Source organism: Archocentrus centrarchus, chromosome 1 (genome assembly GCF_007364275.1).
Source record: "Archocentrus centrarchus isolate MPI-CPG fArcCen1 chromosome 1, fArcCen1, whole genome shotgun sequence".
NCBI lineage: Eukaryota > Metazoa > Chordata > Actinopteri > Cichliformes > Cichlidae > Archocentrus > Archocentrus centrarchus.
In genome coordinates, this window is record NC_044346.1 from 19576532 (window position 1) to 19599558 (window position 23027).

The 23027-nt window shown below is 39.9% G+C and overlaps 1 protein-coding gene across 2 annotated transcripts in view; it reads left to right on the forward strand.

Moving 5' to 3' along the window:
- Positions 1-23027, forward strand: part of dlc1 (DLC1 Rho GTPase activating protein) — an 82920-nt gene that overhangs the window by 8956 nt on the left and 50937 nt on the right. For both annotated transcript variants that reach the window (XM_030728857.1, XM_030728849.1), the window contains exon 5: positions 15362-15395. In XM_030728857.1, the coding sequence (XP_030584717.1) occupies positions 15362-15395 (34 nt within the window). The remainder of the gene's footprint in view (positions 1-15361; positions 15396-23027) is intronic.

The window sequence follows — 23027 nt, forward strand, 5'->3', positions numbered from 1 at the left end:
AATCAGCGTTGATTAACATTCTCCATCGCATCTCTCCACACGTTAATGTGAGGACAGATGCAAGTGTGAAATTGAAACCCAGGCTCATTTAACTAATTCAAAACATCAATTAATGAGCAATATATTCAAAATGATATTTACAATAGAATTTTTTTCTTTTGCTTGCATGGTGGAGAAACACCCTGTTCAAGTATTTGGCAGAGGATGTGGCAAAAGGCAAAAGGGAAAAAAAGAGAAATCTTTGTTTCCCCTTTTGCCTTTTTTTGGGATAAAATAGGAAAACTTGGAAAGAGAGAGCAGGGATAATATGCAGTAAATGGCCCCAGGGCAGATTTGAACTCAGGCCTTTGCAATAGCCTTACAGCATGTGGGTCACCTGCTTAACCTGGTGAACTACTGGCACCCAAGAAGGCACTAAGTTTTAATATTTAGAAAAAAATTAAAGACTACCAAACTGAACACACTCACCATCTTTCCTAATCATCTGGCTTGAGGGTGACTGAGGAATACCTTCCTTACAACCCTACAGACAACACTGTTGCAGCCTAGTTTTTGAGAATCACTGAGTCGGACACTCAGTTCCCAGTTCATGCACACTCCCAGTGTACAGCTTCTTTCTTCTGAGCATATAAATGCCATTTAATATCTATAGACTGTCCGCAAAATCCTTAAGAAAGAACTGCACTGAAACTAGACCTGTACCACAATCTCAATGTTTCACTTCAGAAGTCGTCTTCTAGGATGTTTTTCCATAAACAGTTAAAAACTCGTCTTTTTAGACTTGCGTTTGGTTAACTCTTTTTTCTTTTTCTGTTATGCTCAGCTTTTTTGTTGTGTTGTGCTATAGAAATTTTTTAAAATTACTTTCTTTACTATAAAAATAAATTCAATAGTTTTGTGATGAACAGTGGCAAAAAAAGAATCGTGTTTTCTTTATTCTGGAGCTCTTACCAGCTTTCTTTCACTTGTTTCCTGTTTTTCTGCCACCATAATGATGTAACTGTGATCTCCACACCAAATTGGTCCACAATATGACTGAGTAAACAGATTTAGGTCCCCACAACACTAGTAATATCTGGACCACACACACATGCTGAATCTTCCAATTGTAGGGATGACCCTCAGCTCTTAGGGCTTAGCCAAGCAGACGTTAAAACTCTATAATTAGCTGGTTCCAAAGATCTAGATCCCTTCACCCCATCAAAAAGGTCAGAAGGGGGGGTCTGGGAGGTGAAAAGCCAGGGCAAGGGGGAGCAGTGGGGGACACACTTCAAGTGAGACGTGTGTCTTAAACCCTTGCTTGCTCACGTAATGATATTGTCAGCCTTGCCTAGCCATTGCCTACGTTCAAGCAAGCCTTTCTGTGGCAAAACTGGTTACACTGACATAGAACAAAACATTTCAAAAGCATCTGAATTACTTTAAAAATAATTTCTTACATTTCTGATTTATCTGTTGTAGTGCCACAGTTGACATTGCTGCATCCTGTTGAATGTCATATCTTTTCTGCCGTCAAAAAGCAAACAAAAAAACCCCACAAGAATAGTTCTTGGTTCATTTAAAGGGTACAGATCAACATCCTCTATGACGTGTGATGTATTATGTCTATATCCAAGAGTTTCCACAACCTCCATTCCTGCTGTAACCCAAGGTAACTCACTAGGCTTGGGTAAACACAGCTTTCACTGTGCCTAATAGGAGGCCTTTTACAGTGGTGGCCCCGCAGAGTGATTGATTGAGACCAAAGAGATGATGACTCGGTGAAGGAGATCTCAGTAGTTCATAGCTGAAGGGGTCCTTTCAGACATAAAATGTTGTGACACCCACTTAATCTTTTTACCTACACAATACAAATCCACTGCCCTTTTCTAAGTAACAGGAAAGACAACCTGGGAACCCATTGGCTATTGCTGAATAGTTTAGCATCTGGAGTGGCCAGTATTTTGGCACTTCCAATATAGCCAGTGCATATTTGGACCAAGACTGTTTCATTATTTTAATTTAGTTTGAAAGTTTGAAAGTCAGAACCGCCACTCCTCATCACATCCGTTTTTTTCAACCAAGATGGCGACGGCGGAAACGCTCATCATGAGGCTTCAGAATGGGACTTCACAACCAATGGGTGACATCACGGTAGCTACAGCTGTCTTTTAGACTGTCTATGGTGAGGTCCAACAACAATACAGATACTTAACACATAGTCAGGTAGACATCTCAGGTGAATAAACAGATGCACCAAAGCCCCAAATGCACTTTGACCCCCACCCCTTCTCCCGTCACAAATCCAAAACAGACGAGTGTTGGTATCCACTCAGCGGTGATCTGGTTTTATTTATATTTAAACAAAACTAGTTTTAGTTTTAAGTTTAGCTTTAGTCAAGTATAATAACCTTTGTTATATATACTTATGGTTTTGATGTTGCATTTTAGCAAAATGTTACTTTTTCACTCTTAACCGGGACTATGTACCTACATGAAACCAGTGTCTGCTCCAATGTGAACGGTCAGTCATACTCAGACTGTAAAAAGGCTACAAAACGAAACCACCTTCCAATACCAAAAATCCTGTCATTTGCCTGTAGATATGAAGACGCATGCAACTCTAGAGATTACAGGAAAGGTAGCATGAGGCATCTCCTTTATTAACTTTTATTCTGTGCTGACAGCTTTTATAGATTGTACATGTGTTGACTGATTTGCCAGAACTCCTTACAGTACAACAAATGCACCATCACAAAAGGCATCTAAATTATCAGCTTTAATTACCACCCCTCTGACAGGGTGTCACCAATAGCTAAGCATTACAAGCTCCAGAACGATAGGATTCACTGAAAAGCTTTTGAATTACATAAAATAAGGAGGCAACCTTACTTTAGTCACCCCATACACAGTAAATTGACAGATCCAAATAATCAGGTCATACCCATAACATAAACCGTGAATTGTCTCACTACAAAAACATTTAAACAACCAAAATCGCTGATAACCTGATGTAAAATTAAAAGAATACCTCAGATAGTAAATGTCTTGCTCTTTTCTACATAGCTTTTTCGCCAACATTTGTACGCGTTGCCATGAGCATCTCTTGACATCACTCAAGAAGGCATTTGCAAGTTTACACAGGACAGAGCAAATAACACATCTCTTTAGCAAACCAGGGGTGAGTGCAGCCCATTTGAAGGTAAAATGCTTCCACACACACTTGTGTAATTTATGAGAGAGGAACCAAATTGTGAAGTAATTACAGCACAACCTTGACTGTCTGAGAAAGTAAAATATGGGCACAGTAAATTTAGGATAACTGGATGACTGCAGTTTTATGAATTCTCTATGACTGCCACATGTACATCTAAGCATTAAGAAAGCTGCAAACCACAAAAGCATGCAAAAAGTTGAGGGGGAAAAGTGTGACACTCTCATCACTGATATGCATGTGTGTCTGCGAGCGTATGTTTGTAGAGGACGTACAAAGAGTAAAGTGTTTATCATTTTGCATTAACATTCCTGCCATTTCTTCAGCTGGATTGTGCAAGATGCGTCTGGTGTTTGTGCTGACACCGTCCCCATGACACCTCCTACAACACAGCGCAGCACTTGGGTGTAAATATACGAAGCACGCTCTCATACTGTCCTGACTTTTATGTAACCACGATAAACATGAAGCGGCGATATGTGACTGTATCAGTTTGTGATGAGTGGAAAATAACTTGGCATGGGCTGCATCATTCTCTCACTGCTGCGGATAAGGTGTTGAGATCATGTGAATAAATTCTCGGCTCCTTACACGTGTTGCTGGTGGTTATTGTTAGTCTCCAGCAGGTGGCTGTTATTCTTGCATAGAATGTGAGCCTAACATCTAGCGGATGTTGTGCCACAGCAGGTGTTTTTTTTTTTTCTTATGCTGGAACTGCTATTCTTTACCCCAAGTGTTTTTGTTGGCAGGTTTATATAACTTGCTTAGTGTGGCAGGTGTCTTGCACTGTTGTTTTGGCCTGCATTGTTGTGTTACAACAGGTGGGTTTTATTTGATTTATAGACTTGTACGTATACTGATTTGGGTGTATATAATGATTATTTTTATTTTTGGTTAAATGGTTATGTGTTGATTACATTTCCACTTAGTAGATTCATCATTTGTCAGTTTTCTAATAGTTACAGTAACATCTTCACATTTTTTTTTTGCATTCAGTTTACATTATAAAAAGTATAAAAATGATTCATGCTTGACAGTCTGAAACCACAATGTTTGCAAAAAAAGGACATAGAATGTCTTCTTTGGTGTAATAATTTCAGTATGTAGTAATATAAGCCTGTGTACATGAGCACTCTGCAGTGACATTACTGAGCTATGCACAGTGTATTTGTTATGTGCCTCTATTTTTAGGGCTCTGCCACTGCAGAGGATGTGCCAAGTCACAGAGTCGGGTGGAGAGTGCTGAACCTTATCCACCTTCCTCTAAATGTTACAGTCGGAAACAACATATCAGTCACCTTCAGCATCGGCAGTTCCCATGAGCAAGGCATGTAACAGAGAAGCTGCTGAACAAATCGCATAACTGCTTGTTAAATTTAGCACAGGGGTGTTTTACATGTCATGCGCAAGATGACATGGAAGGTGCTGCCGTGTGCCACCCCTCATCCTCATCCTCACCCTCTTTGGTAAACAGTCCATAACACGGCGACCTTTCACACTATGTTTTGATCTGTTTTCCGTCTCTGCGGCAACAGTACTCAATTTTACCTCTGCTTTCACTGCCAGTGAATTTAGAAAGTACAAGTTTCCATATCTGGGTTCATGGGATTGTTTTTTTTTTTTTCTGGGAGGGATGATTGATTGAAAGATATTTCTATTTCAGAATGACGGAAAGACTTTACTCCCTGTCAGTAGGTTATGTATGAACATAGCTCTTTATCTGTCTGGTGGACAATAGAAGTGCTGTGGTTTGCGTGCTAAGGTCACTAGCAGATCTCTGCTCTGTCCTTCCTCCATATTCCGGTTTGGCAGCCTCACAGTCCCCAAACATCCTACATATAAACCACACCTTCTCAGTGTCCCAGGCACATGAAAGTCTCAGTATTTTGCTACTTTCACTTCCTTTTATTTATCTTTATGTTTACTCCCACTCTCTCCCACTCCTGTTCGCGGTCAATAGTCGACACAGTGTGCAACAGGCGTAATTATGTTTGCCTACATTCCACTCACGTATTTGGCTTAAAGACTGTAGTAGGCCATAATGAGTCAGGGAGCTATGAAACCAACCACCATTCAGTCTTATGAGGACTGCCAGCAGTGGCTCTGGTCATGGCCATGCTAGCCGCTTTGTGTAGTGTCATTGTCCCCAAGGTCATTTCTCTGCTGAGCACAGCTGTAACAAGGAGACAAACACAGACCTGCTGTGGTTTCCAAAAAGGGGGTAAGAAAAAAAAAAAGGCTTATGTTTGGAACAGGATGTGGAAAATGAATTTCTCCTCATCCCTCGTAAGGAAATTCCTGTTGAATCCAGGCTATAGGGAGTGCACAAAGTAATCCAACAGGATAGAGAAATTATATAGAATTAAGTGCTTGACAGATTTTTTTAGACCATCTGTCATAAAAACAAAAATGTGTTTAAAACTAATATTATGTTGCTATTTAATAGGCAAGTAACAAACTGAATTCAAGTTTTTATACTTGAATTTGAGCCGACACACTGGACTTTTCTGAAAAGTCAAAAATTAATCATGGATAACATTCAACCACTAAAAATATTTTTTTTCTGTTCAGGAATGCAAGTGAATAACTGTAATTTGGCATCATAATAAAAAATAATAATAAAGTGCTTTACTATTTCTTTTTTCTTTTTTTTTTTGCATTTTTTTAAAATAAAACAATACATTTAAAAATGGAGCCCAAATCATACCAGCCCAATCATCAGTGTGATTTACTCCCTCCATATGGATATTGGTGCTTTTCCTTTTAATTGGAATGAATCATACTTTTTATTTTAAAACAAAATTGTTTCACTGTTGGTAGTGTGGCATGCAGCGAATCAGTGAATCGAAGCGCGGATCAATTGCATACGGGAGACTGCAGAAAGTGTAGCAAATAGTTGCAGGCTGATGGTACTTGTTGACACTAAATCATAAGGATGACTGTAAAATGCAGGCATCTGGAAACACCCCTACAGCCTCCTGATAATGAAGTGCAATAAATCACAGAACAAATAAACAGGCTCTCGGGAACACAGATGTACACACACACACAAACACACACTCACACAGGCTTGAACTGTAAAACCAGGTGCAATTTAAGCTACGCTGATTCAGGCGTGTGGTTCGAGGTTTTAATTGGGACATTTAGCTCAAGTGTGTGTGTGTGTGTGCATTTTTGTTTTGAATGTGCGTTTCCATCCGTGTTTGCCTTGAAGTTACATTACCTCAGTCTAAAAACACTCGAGTGTCTTGCTCAATTCATCAATTTTCGTCTTAAGGAAGGAATGCGGCCTACTGGTGTTTGTTTTGTGTTTATAGCTAGATGTGTTTGTGGCATTTGAATTTGTACAGGTGGGGAGTTTGCAGTTAGGTCATGCAGCATGCAGGACTCAGAAATGCAGTGCCCTGAAAAGTGCACTACGTAAGTTTGCTTATGTACTAACATCTACATAAGCAAACTTATGTAGATGTTACAAACCGTGACCCAGCCCTACCACAGGGCCACCATAATTGTCTGCAGAGGACAGTCTAATCCCCTTTGTTAACCCACTCTCAGCTTTCTCCTGAAAAATGTCAGCACCTAATCCAGCGGGCAGCATTGTTGTTGCAGTTGGGATCTTAGCTTATCCCTATTAACTCTGGTCCATAACCCACGAATGTGACCTGGTGAGCAGAAGCAGGTGATGCATTTAGTCTCTTAATGAGCGTAGTGATCCTGGAATGATGTGAATAAAAATACTTTTTATCCCACATTTTTTATTGCCCCTCGTGGGCCTACTTGATAGTAAAATCCAAAAAGCAATAACCTGATTACAGAGTGATTAATTGGTTTTAGATGTGACTGTGTGTATCCCTCTATCTGGCATCAACCATTCTCTTTCTAAAGTACCAAGAAAAGGAGGGAAAAGAGCTGCTTCAGTATACTGTCTGCATGTTCAAACATATGCCTAAGGTGTGGATATTTGTTCTACCTGTCAAAACATATACATTAGACTGGCTGCTTTTGTACCACGTAGTCTTATTTTAAAACCCAAACTTTTCAAATGCAGATTTCTCACTTTGCACATTTTCAACTTTGATTCTTTTTGAGAACTGCTTGCATTTCTTTTAATTCAACTCAGTTCCATTGTGTTTATATGGCACCAAATCACATCAAGAGTTACCTCAAGATGCTTTATATTGTAAGGTAAAGACCCTACAAAAATACTGATGAAACTCAGGAATGTTTTCTGTGACTCATTAAACTTGGTCATACAACAAGCATGTAAAGGACTAGGACTGTTTCTTTTACGTTTTGCTCCCAAGCAAAGATCTTTTGGGTGCACAGTCAGATGCACTTTGCATTGTTCATAGTTGTCTTTAGGAAGAAATGTCCTGTATTTAGCCTTGTATTTTATTTATATTTCTGCACATATAGGTGACCTCACCTGTGAGCATGGTTTAAGATGTGGAGTTTGGAAATGTACAGTTATTTTTCCTTTTGGGAGGAAAACTCTCCTGGCTGGACAGGTGAAGAGTTATTGTCTTGTCTGGTGATGGATTCCAGCGGCCATTGAACAGTTCACAGTTTATGCTCCATCACTAAATCCTTCCACAACGCCACCTGAAACCAGAAGCCCGTTGCTTTGGCTTTCTTGTTTGAACAGAGTCAGATGTATGGGGCTGTCTGCGTTTGTGCACATCTCACCCTCTCTTACTTTCTTTCAGTGGACATCAGCACGTAGAGAACATAACTCATGACTCAAGGTTGGGTAAGAGAACAAGGTCTCAGCTGTCAATGTGGTGTGTGTGTGTGTGTGTGTGTGTGTGTGTGTGTGTGTGTGTGTGTGTGTGTGTGTGTGTGTGAGTGAGTGGACAGGTTGCATTTTGAAGTCATTAACCTCCTAATACAAGTAAAGACTGAAAATGCACCCATTTGTGCTATAGGCTTTACTCGGGCTTTTAGCACATCACATTAAACGATCACAATAAACATTGCTGAGACATTTTCAAGCATCGCCTCATTTTGTGACGAGTTGTTTTCTTTTCAAATAGCTGTTAAATCCAACATCTGTACACTAATATACCTTTTCTGCAGGAAATGTTCCAATGGATCATTAAACCAAGTCATCACATCACTTCCTGTTGACACACTTGAAGTGTGACATATGGAGACTATTAAAATGAGGGAGGGGGATGCAGGGGAGAAAAGAGAAAATATGAGGGGTGGATAGAGTTTGGGGGCTAGAGTTTTCTGGAAAGGAGAAGGTTAAATGAAATTGTTTCCCACGTTTCCCTGCACACATGGGCTCTTGGGTTCTGAATAAATTCCTTTGTAAATGCAGGGCAGAAAGAGCACATTCATGCCAGTCAAAATACAGAACTGAGTTCCAGATAACATCTCCAGTGTTCCTAGGCAAGTGTGCGTGTACAGTCACATGCACGTCTCTCCCCTCTGTCAGGCACACACCTTAAGCATCTAGTGCTGGAGACACAAGCTTACCTGGCCATAAGCCATCTGTACCAATTTAGCCATTCGCGTTAAGTGCCTGAGAAAAAGGTTTGGGTTAGCCTGAGCCCCCTAATCCTTGGGCAGCACAAACCATGGGTGGTCACACACACACACACACACTCAAACACACATACACATATTGCAGCTGCAGTGCTGGAGGGGGGGTGGGGATGAGAGGTTGGCGATGGGGTTGGAACAGGCCTTGTGGACTGCTTGGGTTTGTTGTGCAAGAGCCACATGCCAGTGGCTTGCTTAACAACTCTGACTACCTCACTCATACAGAAAAGTATACCACACACAATGAGGCGCCATTACAAAAAGACAAAATAACATTTGTTACCAGGGCTGGGTATTGAAATTCCATACTTGATTCTCTATAAATTGCAATATTTCCATATTACAAGATAAATACACCTCTCAGTTACTAAAACCAGGCTTTGAATGTCTCTTTAGCAAGCAGTTGACCATTGTTGTGGGAGCAGGATTCGTGCTTCAGTTTTTTAGAGATAGCATTCCTTTTTCTCAAATGGTCAGTCTGTTACACAGGTAACACATTATTTGACTTAACTAGCCATTTTTTTTTTCTTGGAGACAGCTTGACAGCTGTCTGATAATGATTAACACGCCCATTACTGCTTGTTTGCTCTAATGTCCTCTTGGAAAAAATATGCCTCTTTTCCACTAGTACCTACTCAGCTCGACTCGACTCAACTCAAATTGGTTTTTAAGGTTTTCTATTAGGTCGTAGTACCTGGTACCAGGTACTTTTTTTGTATGGGGTTCCAAGCCAGGATTTCAAGCAAGCTGAGTCGATCAAATGTGACGTCAGTAGAATGCATGCCACTGATTGGCCAGGGAATGACATCACTAGATGAGTCATGAGAGTGACTCCTTCACAAGGATCATACCTGCCATTTTTGAAACCTGGCAGTGAGGGAAATGACTGCACACTAACCAACACAGACATTTTTGCGCTTGGTGGCTGATGACAGACTCCAGAGGAGGCTAGACAGATTGACTGTTTGTGTTTGTGTCACATACAAATGATGTCACAGGACCTTCGGGCAGCCTTGGTGAGGCGGTACTCGATGGTAATGGAAAATGACAGAAACCGAATAGAATAGAGTTGAGTCGAGTTGAGCCGAGCAGGTATTAGTGGTAAAGAGACAATAGTGTATCTACTGCATGATGAAATGGTTTAGCTGACCAAGCTGTTTGGGCCAAACCAGAAAACAGTGGCTCCCTTCAGTTAGTCCATCTGATCTGTTGCCATCAACAGCTGGCAATGTAACAGCTGTAGAAAGTGGAACGTGTGGTCTACTTACTAAGCTAGTTTGCAACTGGGGCACCTATCCAACAGCTGAGCAACCCAATGGTTATGCTGCTAATTGGCATCTTGCCTTTTCAAGCCTTTTCCCATTCACTTGTTTGATTGTAAACTTTGTCTCTTTGGCTGTTGTGTTATCATCCAAATTCTAACTCTTAAATATCAGACATGTTATATATTACCTTAAAATCTGGGCAAATACGGACCAACATTCAACATGTCACGATACCAGAAATCTAGTAGTCTATACCAATACCATTTACTTAAACATAAACTCCTTTATTAAAAGTCATTTTAAATCACTGACATGGTGGTGGCAGACCATTTAGTTAACATTATAGGGTCGTAGGTAACACACTCACCTAAAATTTCAAAATTCCTTGTTTCGAGAGCACAAGAAGGTGCCATTTCCTAGAAGGGTTGCCTCAGCAAGGGCATCCATCGTAAAATATGCCAAATCAAACCTGCGGGTCCATCCCCTGTAGCATCCCCTTGTGAATAAGGGAGCAGCCGAACAAAGTTTTATCATGTTGGCAGGGCACAGACTGAAAATTTAGGATGCTTATTTTACTATAAGGTACTTTACATTTAGCTTAAGCATTTATATTGTATTAGCCACGGCAAACATTTTAGAATATGGAATATAGCTGATTTCACAGTGGCAATTCCAGCTGTCTCAAAAAAAAAGAAGAAAAAAAGGTAGCATGTTTCAGGATAACAATGCAAAGTACTTCCATACTCACCACTTAGTGCCTTTCTTATCAGTGAGTCAGAGAAGAACTATGGCAGCAGCTGTACAAGTCACCACTTTCCACATGTAGTTTTTGCTGTGGTTGTGGGTATCCTTTTCCTGCAGAATACACATACAAGAATATTTTTTGACATTTTTAGGTGTATGCTGGTGAATGCCACATAGACTATCTATGGAACCAAAGAAAAGCAAGTACTGTCAACTTTTCATCATCTTTTAAGAATTTTGGTATTTAAATGTAAGTATTTGTTCTGGGGCCACCCCTGGTTGGAGTGTCCAAAACTCCTGTAGTGTGAGTCTGATGTGAGGCATCAAAAACATACTAAAGTCCTGTTGCAATTAGCGCAAATTGTGGTAAACGTTTCAAAGAAATGTATTAGTTGTTCTCTTGAAAACAGCACTTATCAAACCATCAAACATTACAACAACTGAACAGCTTTTAGAGTAGACCAGTATCAGTGGTATTCAGTGTCAAAGTTCTGCATTTGATTCCAATCAAAGGAGCCAAAATGCTCAGTAAATGCCAGAGTTTTGTATCAGGATTTTTGAAATGTATTTACAAAAGCAATTTGTGGGGAAAAAAACAAACTATTTCACCAAACTGCTGCCTATAGTAATGACCCTAATTAACAATCGTATAGTGTGTAATCATGCAGGCACGCATGCTTGCAGGCCACTACACACTCATGTGAGACAGACACATACCATACCCCCTGTGCCCCAGCACAAACCACTTCCAGTAAATTAGTGGCAGTAAATGAGGCAGCTGATGCCTGTGTGCTCTGCAGCCTGCAACTCCCCAGTGGACACTTGACACGGCCTGGACAACCCCACACTGGGACAACCTGCACTGTGGCATGCTGGGGGTGCAGGAAAGCATTAAGAAAATATGTGAATGTGGTGCAGTGGTTTGTGGTACTTACTGATATCCATTCATTAACATTCCTGTTCTCACAAATGTATTAACTTATTTATAGGTGTATTTATTATCCGTAATTGCTGTCATAAAGAGAAACACAGAAGTATGTGAAGGTGAGGTTTTACTGTGTGTAAGTGATCTCATGGGTCACTGAAAGGAACCCGTGGTGTCGTGTTTACACAATAAGAAGGGTGCACTGGTGAACTGAAATGTCTTGTTAGAGTTAAACAGAGAAAGCACACAGACCTCCCATGTTCTCATTATTCAAGGCCAGTCCTTCAGAGTTAGATGAAAATACAAAACATTACCCATGTAAAATTTTAAAAGCTTTTTGCTACTTTATAAAGGAATAAATAAGTACAAGACATGAACCGATGCAGTGTTGTTTAAATAGAAAATGCTGTTTAAGGATATATTTAAACATTTTGAATGCAATTGCTTCAATTATTGTGAAAAACAAGAATAATATATACACTGTTTCTAACCTATATCTAGCTGATGAAAAAGGCAAAAAAAACCAATCGGGTGGCTTGAGTTATCGCAGCTGAGTCTCACACCGTTCATAAGGTTTTGCTGCAGCAAACACACAGCTGTGGCTGAAAAGGCACAGCTAATTAATTAGTCGAGTGCGACAGCTGAAACGGCACTAATTATAAATGTATGTCTGATTTCACCTCACTGTTGATGCTGTGTTTGTGCTGAGTAATTTAGTGACAGAGGGGATTGTAGGAGCCTTCAGCTTCTCCCTGGGGTCTTTCTTAGGGCATTAATTTGCAATAAATTATGAAGCCATGATTTACTGCTATTTTAGCACACACACAATATGCACATACTGTTTACACATGTATATACATAAACAACGCATCCCTTTGCCAGATGTAGATCTAGTTCTGGGGTTGTTTTTTTTGTTTTTTGTTTTTTTTTGTGGATTTTAGTTAAAACTGTGTGTGAGCAGACAGCTCACCCACTTAATTCTAAAACCTGGATTTGGGACCGAGATAACACATTTATCCAGCGTTAATCAGCAAACATGTTAGCAAAAACAAACTCGTGTATGAGAGCAGCCATTGTATTCATTCTCGCTAGACCGTACCATACCTGTGGTTTTTCCAACATAAAATATAGGGGCTCCCTTGAGACTGGAGAAGTAAAGCGCCTGTAGGGATATTTTTTTCTCTGTAATAATTAGTCATGTTTCTTTCTTGTATTTGACCGTACAGCAGCCTGATGCTTGTGGAACTAAATGTGAATAATACTGAAAGTAATGCTCACCTATGTTGAAACATTTTTTCTGCTAATACTCACAGAGGACATTAACGTTTACAAGTGCTGCATTTTGTGTTAGATTGGTAACGTTTAGTGTTGAGTCATACTGCACAAATTTCACGAAACAATGGAAATCCACAACATGCTGTTTGGTGTGGCTGTGAGAAATCCCAACTGATTGTCAAAACCATTCCTGAAGCATTTTCCAAAAATTGTATGAGTAATTAAAGATGATAGAGGTGCTATATTCGTTAATTACTCATACAATTTTCCAGCTGAATTTCCAAGTTCCCAGTCGCAATTTTCAATTGCAATGCCCCCCTCAAGTTGGATTCCCAACTCGGGAAGTTGGAACAGCCCCACCAACACGAAGTTAACCATCCAAGATGGCAGCCATGAATACAAACAGTAGTAGAACTGTAAAACTTTTAATCTGTGTTGCCACTGTTGTGTATTTGTGACTCACTAAATAAGCTGTATGTAGAGCACTGACCAGGTTCCATCCATGAACGTGCTGGAGCCATGTTTTAAAAAACATGCATTGTGCTGTATTGCTTGTGATGCTAAGGAGCAAAACAAATTCAGTTTTTTTGCTTTTCTGTCTTTGATACTGAAACATCCTCAACTCCCAGCTACGGCATCCGATTTCCAAGGTCTCAAATATTCTGGGAAGCATTAGCCTGGAATATTTGCAAGGGAAAATGTTTCTCAACCTTAGGTATGATACAGAAAGGATAAAGAACAAGTTACGAGTCAGTCCAGAGAAACATGGGTAGACATATGATGTAAACATTTAAGGAACTGTTTTCTCTCTTGAATGCAGTGTTCTCCTTTATAAGGAAATAGTGACTCTTTAAAAAAGGATCTTTGTCTCTTTGAGTCCGTTACTGCAATCACCAAAGGACTCCTTGTGCCTGTCTCTCTGATGCCAGTACCACTGAGTAAGGGTGCTTCGAAGAACACAGTTTGATCATTCCTCAGCCAAAGTGGGCATGAGGGCAGCTGCCTCAACTGTTAACCCAAACTACGTTATTTCCAGCCAGCTGTCCTGTGGTATCTGTGCTACGGTACGGGTTTAGGCAGTAGTAGGATGGGTCTTTCACTCCAAACTCATTGCGTATGGATGCTTGTAAAGCGCCCCTTGGCATCACATTTAAATGGATTGTGAAAGTGTTATTTTTCAACGTGCTTTTTCCTAAACCTGTCCAAGTACTGTTTGGTGCCTAAACCTAACTAGCAGGTAAAAGCCAAAGTAGAAAGCATGTGATAATGAAACAAATCGATGAGTAAAAATCAAGTTAAACAAAGCTCCCAGACCGGACTGGCAAACATTGTCTGTCTTCTGCTGTTTGGTGTTTTTAATCACTCAGAGGTGAAACAAGGACTTTTCCTTTCTTATGCCTGCACTCAGTGTGATTAATCTTAATTTGGGAATGCCATTTTAGGTATTATCACCCTAAAAGAAGGCTGGAATGAAAGGGGTCAAAGTTGCAACAGCATCATTAAAGCAGTTTTATTATTTCATCCTAATACAAATATCATATCTCATATAATATCATAATTTTTAGACGTCATGCACATTGAGTTCCTTCTCTGGACAATGTGAGTGTATTGTAAGAATGGTCCTGTGTACTCTGTCTGATCTCTTCCAGGGGAGTTTGGATTAAACAGGTCAGGGTGTGGAGATCAGCAAAGGACCCTGGGGTCAAAAGTCACCACCAAGAAAGACCTTTACATTCCAGCTGACTGCTGCAGTCAACGCACATGCAGACACACACACACTTTACCACTGAAACAACACCCAGACTTTTCTATTTTTACTCAAAACTGCTGTTGATCCAGCATTATTTCCTAAAACCTGCAACAAATCCAAAGAAGGCAATATCAAGCAAGCAGAATGATGAGAATCTACTACAGCTACAAAATGTGTTGTGATTTTATCAGTAATGTCTCTCCAGACTACCTACGTGAGCGCTGAATCAACATTAACTCATACTAACGTGTGCCGTGTGCTCTGACTCTTAATGATGTGATGTTTTTTCAGAATTCTCTGGTGGGTTTGTTATCTACTGTGACCATTTATTAAAATGTTTACACATCATAAAACTATGCCTGTTGAATTTTGGCAACCACATTCCTGGTGGTCAAGACCCCGTACGCCTTGCAACAAACTGGTGCAACTATATGCTCCATTTACTTTAATTAAAGGCAAGATTCATAGAAGAATATATGGTGAATGTTGTAGATGAATTATACATGCATTGTTCAAGGTTTACTTAGGAATACCTAAAAGTGCTAAGAAAAATAAAGTGAGTTTCATGTACTAGTGTGAATCACTCCATGGCATCAAGTATCATGAAAATGCAAAGCAAAGCTATCTCGACTATAATCTTTTCTTTCTCCTCTCTTTCCCAGAGCACCCTCGTTGTTCCTGAGAAAGAAAAAGCCGGTGAGTCCTTGCTTTTTTTTTTTTTTTTTTTTTTTTTTTTCATTCTCATTTGTGCCTGGCTAGATGAGAATCTTGACAGTCGTGATAGGTTTAGCATATTCTTTCTTTTTTTTTTTTACCTTCTTCATTTTTGATCCCATAGATGTGAAAATGGTCTTCAGTTGATCTGTTCTGGGCCAACGCTAGTTTTTGTGAGGAGATTCCTGGCAATTTATGATTGATGTGTTGTGTTCACAACAACAGGCCATAAATGACTGAGAGAGAAGCAGGAGTATTTGAGTGGACATGGACAGACGCTGGTGCTATGAGGCTCTGGATGTGAGCGTAGATAAGATCCTAGACTCATCTACAAAATCATCAAGTCTGTCGCCTTTCCCAGATAAGAGCCAGACTGGATGTCGAGTCTGTGCCCAACACTTTGAACCTTTCCCTCATTTACCTTTTGCCCTCACTTTCCTGAGTATTTATAAAAGAAAAAAAGAATGGGGGGAAAAAAAACAGAAAGCAACTAGAAATAATTGAAAATATCCGATAATTACCACAGCACACAAGTTTATCAGAGCAGTATTTATGTAGTATTTTAACAATACAAATGCTATGTCATTACTTTGCAGTTCTTGCAGCGATCTGCTTTATTATCAGTCGATCTAAAGAACAAACTCAATCTGTAGTGAATGCTCCCTCCACTCACAGAGTGGGTCATCAGGAAACTGTGGATGTACAGACCTACTTTCAGACAGGCGGCAGGGGAGCAGTGTTCATTAAACACCCCCCCGTGCCATCAGTATGCTGGTAAACAATAACTGAGATGTGGCTCGCCGTAGGAGACAACGCTTTCATATTGCCCCCTGCTGTCTCAAAGCCTGATGAGATCCCTCACTCAGTCTTGCTCTGTCTCTCGCTGCCTAATTAATGCCACTGTCTGAAAACTTTGAATGGAAAATGTGCAAAACCTAGCCCTATGTTTGTGTTGTGTGTATGTGAGCACTACCTGCACACTAACCTTAAACTTGCAAAAAAGCACTTTGTCAGCTTCAAAAGGGTCAAACTCTCTTGGTCTTTAAAAAAAAAGAGAGAGAGAAAAAAAAAAGTAATCAGTCTGACTCCCTGTAAGCAAGTTATGTAACCTCCATCTTTGCGTCTGTGTGATAGAGCCCAGGACTGTGGACGGGGGTTGGGGGTTGTGATGGGAGTTTTGAGGGAGCACAAAGCCCAGTGTTCATTGTGACACTTCAAAGCCCTCTCTGTATCACCACCATTTAAGGCCTCTTGGAATGACACATTTGTGACAGAGTTACATCACACGCCATGCCCTAAAGGCTCCTGCTGCACGGCCATGAAAGACAGCTTATTCATGGTTAATTTTTACTATGTGTGTGACAACGGAAGCACACCAGTGATCAACAAGACGTTTCCACAGTCTGCACTCTGTAATGGCACGGGTTGATGACCTCCCTGCAGCGCTGGGTGTACCTTACGCAGTGTTGTGGCTTTATTGCGCACAAAGACGTTGTGTCTGGTGCCACAGAGTTACAGCTCCCATGCTGCTGGTTATTGGCTACGTTTACAGGGCATTCAGAGCACCGGTTAGCTGTAATGGCAAGAAAAGACACAAGACATGCCATACTGCATACCATTGGAAGATAAGGACAGTAATGATGAGGTGATATGTATATAATGTTGCTGAAATTAAGAACACACTCAGCTTTACCCATTTGCCCATTTGTCACAACAAAATTTTTATTGTTATTAAAATATTTGGAGGTAATTTGTACTAAACAAAAAAGAAAAGCCTCTAATCGCTCTCTGCTTATCTTCAGAGGCCGCTTACTCCCAGATAAAAGTGAGGAAGTTGACAGACTTGGTTTGTGTGAATAAAAAAACAACAAAGAAAAGAGTGAAAATGGACAATATCAGAAAATTGTGTAATTCAGTATTTTCATTCTCTGAATTAAGTGTTGCATTTGCAGACATTTTTCTTTCTGCTATAGGCCTGAACACTAGAGCGCTCCTTTGTGTGTGTTGCTCCATGTTTGAGCAGCTTAAGATAGCAGAGAGTTGGTAGAACTGAGTGAGCTTTGACGACTAAATTATGAAGATCGTTTAAATTTGTCCACTTTATAACCTAGCAATTGTGTAGTTGCTTCTCTTACAGTACCATTGCATCATATGGGAGGAACCAGACTTAGAAATATTTTCGACGTCTTTGTCCAAGTCATAATTATAACCGGGAACTGGAATTTGAAGGCAAATAAACATGAATGTTTCCTGTAGCACTTGGTTAAATCCACATCCGGTCAACCGGACTCCTTTTTAATAATCTCGTGAAATTTTTACTGTTCTGTTTTATAAGACTGTCTTTGCAAGCTAAAAGTTAGATGATGATTTAATTGCTTTTTGTTGACAGAAAGACACACAGTACAGCAGATACAACCTACAGTGAGCACAGTAACCAATAAAAATGTGAAACTTTAAATTTTAGTCATTGCCATTTTCATTAGTAATGATTCAAACAGCAGCTTTGAACCAGCGGCAGTGGGCTGAAAACATTTGTTTCGCTTGCTCCTTGCCAAAACAGGAAGAGATTTGTTGCCTACAAAATGAAATGAATCCAGGTTCTTTGCTGAATGGGATCCAGATCCACAATGGAACTTGATATCCAGTTCAATAATAAAGGACATTGTTGAGCATAATAATAGGCAAACTTAAACTGAATGTTCACTGATGTAAAAACTTGCAATCTTGTAAACATGTCAAAAGTCCACTTTACAGATTACTGGTACCAAAGATGGTCTGTCGGCTGTATTTTTTCCCCGGCTGTGGTTGAGTTTAGAGGCACCATGATGCGCCTTGCTGATCTAAATTTAAACCAGTGTGAATACAGAACACAATGACGGGAATCCGACCAACAGCAGGGTTAAAGCCTGACCTTTTACTTGGACTCCTAGACCCACGTGTCTTGGCTATTAGTTGGAAATAGGAAAAAAAAATGAGGAAACTGGAGCGTTTGGTACCCTCAGTGAGATTCTCCATGGAAGAAGCTCTCTGTCTGTGAATAACCTGCCTTATTTCTGTCTTGATCTCTCTTCTTTTTTTTTCTTTTTGTTTCCCTGTTAGTCACTATCCTTTCCGATTAGTTAAGTTACTGGTATTTACAGCTGATGGTAAGAATTGTTTTGTTAGAACTGACCTGAGCATTGAGCTCTGGGGCTCCCAGAATTAATCATCATATTACTGCACATTTAGAAAACTCCCTTCTGGAGGCATATCCTTCTGGTAAGAGTTCACCTCTTAACAAGTGAAAACACATCAATGTGTGGTCAAAGGCAACAGTTTATGATCTGTAATGTCAATATGATTGATATGAAGATTTGAACCTGAGGGAAACAGTGAAAAAAAAATAGATTTATTAGCTGAATGTTTTATTGATTTATATATTTTTGTTTAGAAGAAACATAAACATGGCAAGCCTGTGGGTTTGGCTGTCCACTGGCTTTTAGTTGTTTTTTTTTTTTTAGCTTTTCTTTGAGTAAAACTTCATAGAAATGTGGTGTAACTGTGAGGAATATGTGCCAGACTTAGTCATCTGTGTAAACAAATAACTCAGTCCTCTGAGCACAGATGGTGTCTAAGAATCCTGTTTTCTCTGCAGATCTTGTGGCTGATCATTTTGGCTCCAACAGACCACATTTCCAGCCCATCAATTGGGCACATTTCCACACACACAGTCTCACTTAATTCAGAGAACATCACAGTTAGCGCTCCCGCTAAACAACTTGCTTTTCTCATTTGGGATTATCGTGCAGCTGCATGCCCTTGGACAACAGTGCTGTCAACTGAGAAAGCACTTTGACACATGTAAACAAGCTCTTTGTACTTGGAGTCAATAAGAGCTCATAACTGATGTTTGCTTTCTGTCACTTGTTCCTCTTCTTTAATTGAATTTGCCTGATCCCACTTTTTGCCCTCCCCACTTCATACCAAGTACAGGAGTCAATGTGTTTGTGCAAGGTCACATTCCTGGCCTCCCCCATTCTGTCCCTGCCGGCCTCAACTTCCCACCACCCCAAGCAGCCCCTCCTCTCCCCTCCCTTTTGACACCCTCTCCTTTGCTTCCTGTGTGGAGCATACTGCGGCTGAGCCGGTTTATATTTCACACGTTTAAGTGTAAGGTGGAAAGATTTACAAATGCAAATCCTAACTGTTCCCTTTGAATGTACATAGTCCTGTTTCCTCATGCTTGATGTCAAAGGATATATTTGATAGTTTTGAATTGGGAAAAGTTTGGAAGGATTTGATGTTTTGCACAGTGTTTGCTGTGATGTTCTGCTACTTCAGATTTCCTGTTGAATCACATTGAAATACAGTAAGTGTTCCTCTTGTGACTTTTGAGAGCTCTTTCTTCGGGCATCCATCTGCTTAGCTGTACTGTGAACAGGAAACCACAACATGAAGGGGAATTTACAACAGGAACTCAGCCTCCTGAAACTCCCAGAGTTACAACAACGAAAGTCTCCCCTGTCCTATAGAAATAAGCCTGAAGAGATGGAGAGGCTATGCGTCATGAGTCTTAGTTTAGCTGTTCAACAGCTATTGATTCAGTACCCACTGTACATGTGAATTATGTACTATTTGCATTAGAAAAAGGCTATCATGGAAGCTGCTGTGTGAATTAGAAAATGCATATTTGTCACTAAAATATGAAAAAGTGGTTTACACATTTGCCTAACAAGTGAAAGATGCCTGATACGATCCCAGGAGGAGACACATATCCCTTTGAGGTCTGGAAGGGAATCTGGCAGAAAAAAAAAACTGCCAAAGCATATGTAGCTTTTTGCTCAGATAAATGTTTTATTTTCTGCTGCAGCATGGTTTTCAGTTTATTTTTGATACTGGATGGTCTTATCTTATTTTTAATGCAGCCATTTATGGACAGTATTTGCACTTAGCGTCTACAATATGGTATGATCTTGGCAAATAAGCTACAATAAACATCGTCATGACATTATGCCTAAGGTTAAGGTTGAGGTAATAATTGCTGTTGTGCTTTAAAAAGGTGTCTTTGACTTTTACACTGTGGCTAAAAAATTCCAGTTGCCGGGTAAATCTAAGGCTATCCGCCACACAAGTGAGTAAATGGAAGACGGTAACTGAGTAGGAGGATGATAAGCAGCTCACTGGTTCACAAAACGTCAAGGTTACTTTTTGATTTGATTCTTAAGTACATTTTAATGTTTCAGTAGATTTTTGAGGATTTTTTTTTTTTTTTAAGTCATCCAGTATAACTAGCTTCAAATAATACCCTGACCATGTCTTTAAGTTTGTATGCATAACTATTACCTTAATATCCCAAATACACACTGAAACTAATGCAAATGTGACAAAAAAGGGGGAATTTATTATTTTTCGCTCTGCTTAGCCAGTGGATTGGTTTGTCTATCTCTTGCCTGGGAAACCAAAATGTTAGTTTTATACACTTGATGTGAGACTACTATACCTGGAGACTTTCATCACAGAAAACAGACTATTTTTTTTTTCTTCAATTAAGAAAGGATATGTTGGGAAGTAACTAAGTAACCAATTAGTGCCATTCTCCACAGGTCTTTCCCTACTGTCTTGATTAGCATTTTTACAGTGATGCATACCTTCTTAAATATATTCTTTATCTGAAATAATCTTGCAGGTTCCCCATAACCAGGGGGTTGTAAATCTTCCCAGCAATGATGGTGTAGGATGCCAATGCTGTCCCGAGGCTAATGAATCAGTCCTAGCTCAGCAGGCTCTGTCACTCCCTGGCTGGTTTACTCCTCTTGTCTGGTTGTCAGGGAGAGTGCCTGAGGCTGGAGCTGATTCTCAGTCAGTTGGTGGGATATTTTGTCTTTTGATATATTAAGGTGTTAGGATGTTTTACACCTTGCCAGAAACTTCATTAGGGACTGTATGTTTGATAGCAGAGTAAGAAATAAAGCGGATGGTCACATCAAAAGAACTTGCACACAATTTGAGTCACTTTGTGACACAGCCACACAATACACATTTTTGACTTTGCTGTAATGGCCGCATTGTTTTCTACAGATGTTTTGATAGAAGACCATGACATACTATTTCTATACACTGTTTGAAGTCCTAACACAGCACCACACCCCTGTCTCCATATCTGGGTCAGTATGTTGGCAGGTAACCCTCTCCTGCCTGTATTCTGTGGATTTTGATATTGGTGTACACTCCTGGCAGGCTGTACACTTGTTTGACAGAGGAGGCATTTTTCAGTACTTTCCTTCCTGAGGTATGAGACTTCCATTGTTTTCAGCTTCAGGATATTTACCCTCATATCCAGGTTACAGTCTGCGTATTGCCCCCTATCACAGGTATACTGGAGACAGAGAGGGAAAGTACACCGATACACATACTGACCCAGATGGTTTGTGTTTGTGCCCTGGTGTACGCACACAAGCACACTTGCATGAAAACAACAACTCGTGTCATGTGAGTCAAACAGGTATTTGAGGGCAAAAGGGAAAATGTGATACTTCTATAGAATGTTTATTTTTCTTTATCACATTATAATCCTCATTTATTAGGTTGTTCAGGTGCTTATTCCACTGTTGTAGGAGCACAAACTAAAAGGTTGTCAAAAGGTTAAGATGTAGCAATCTAGCTTTATCAGTCTCAGCAAACCGTCGGGGACCATAAAGTCAATTAGCCGTGATGAGCACAATGCTATCAGTGGACTGCAATTAGCCTAAGCTGGGTACATTAACTTCACTTGCTGGAGCAATAAGCATATTTGGCTGAGCTTTCTCAAGTGTGAGCTTAGTGTGAAATGTGACAAAATGCAGTTTAGTGCTGCATGAAAATAGATATATAAAAGACAATCACTTACACTGTTTTTAAGTTCATTAAACTATGAGAAATGTATTTTAATTTTTTTTTTTTTTTTACTGGGTGGGTGACTACTTGGGGGGCAGAACAAACTGAATACAAATGAAATTATCTTCACCCTATAATATATTATTCCGCAGTCTTCTTTCTGGTCAAACAGTCAGTGTAAACCATGCATTCTCACTTTTTGGTACCCCTTGTGTGAAAATATGTCACTCTGCTAAATTCTCCACTGTGACCATTAGTTTGTTGCTCATTTTTGCACTGAAAAAAATGAGCAACAAACTTGTAACTGTCATTTCCTGTTGTAGCAGGAAATGACAGTTACGAGGACAGTGAGATGGAGCCAAAATATAAATAGCATCACATTTAGATATAGTAGTGTGTAAAACCCTTGAGTCACAATTGATTTCTTTGTATTTTGCTTCCAAGGAGACAGACATTATTGTTTATTTACTTATTTCATTTCTTTTTTTTAAGTGGTCTTCAGCAATAGATCTCCAGCCTTTTTGAAGGTTTTCTTTGGACGTCACTCATTTTCAGTCCAGTCCTTGCACATGACCATTTTCTGTGGAATGGGGGTTTTTTTTGTTTGTTTGTTTAAGCCATTTAACACTGACCTATGAATCATTCAAGCATAAATTTGGCTGAGGTGTGCCATATTACAGAAGAACTGGACTACAAATCAATGGCAACTGGTCTTATGAATCCAAATTTGAAAATTTTGGATCAAATCTTCCTCAGTAACTA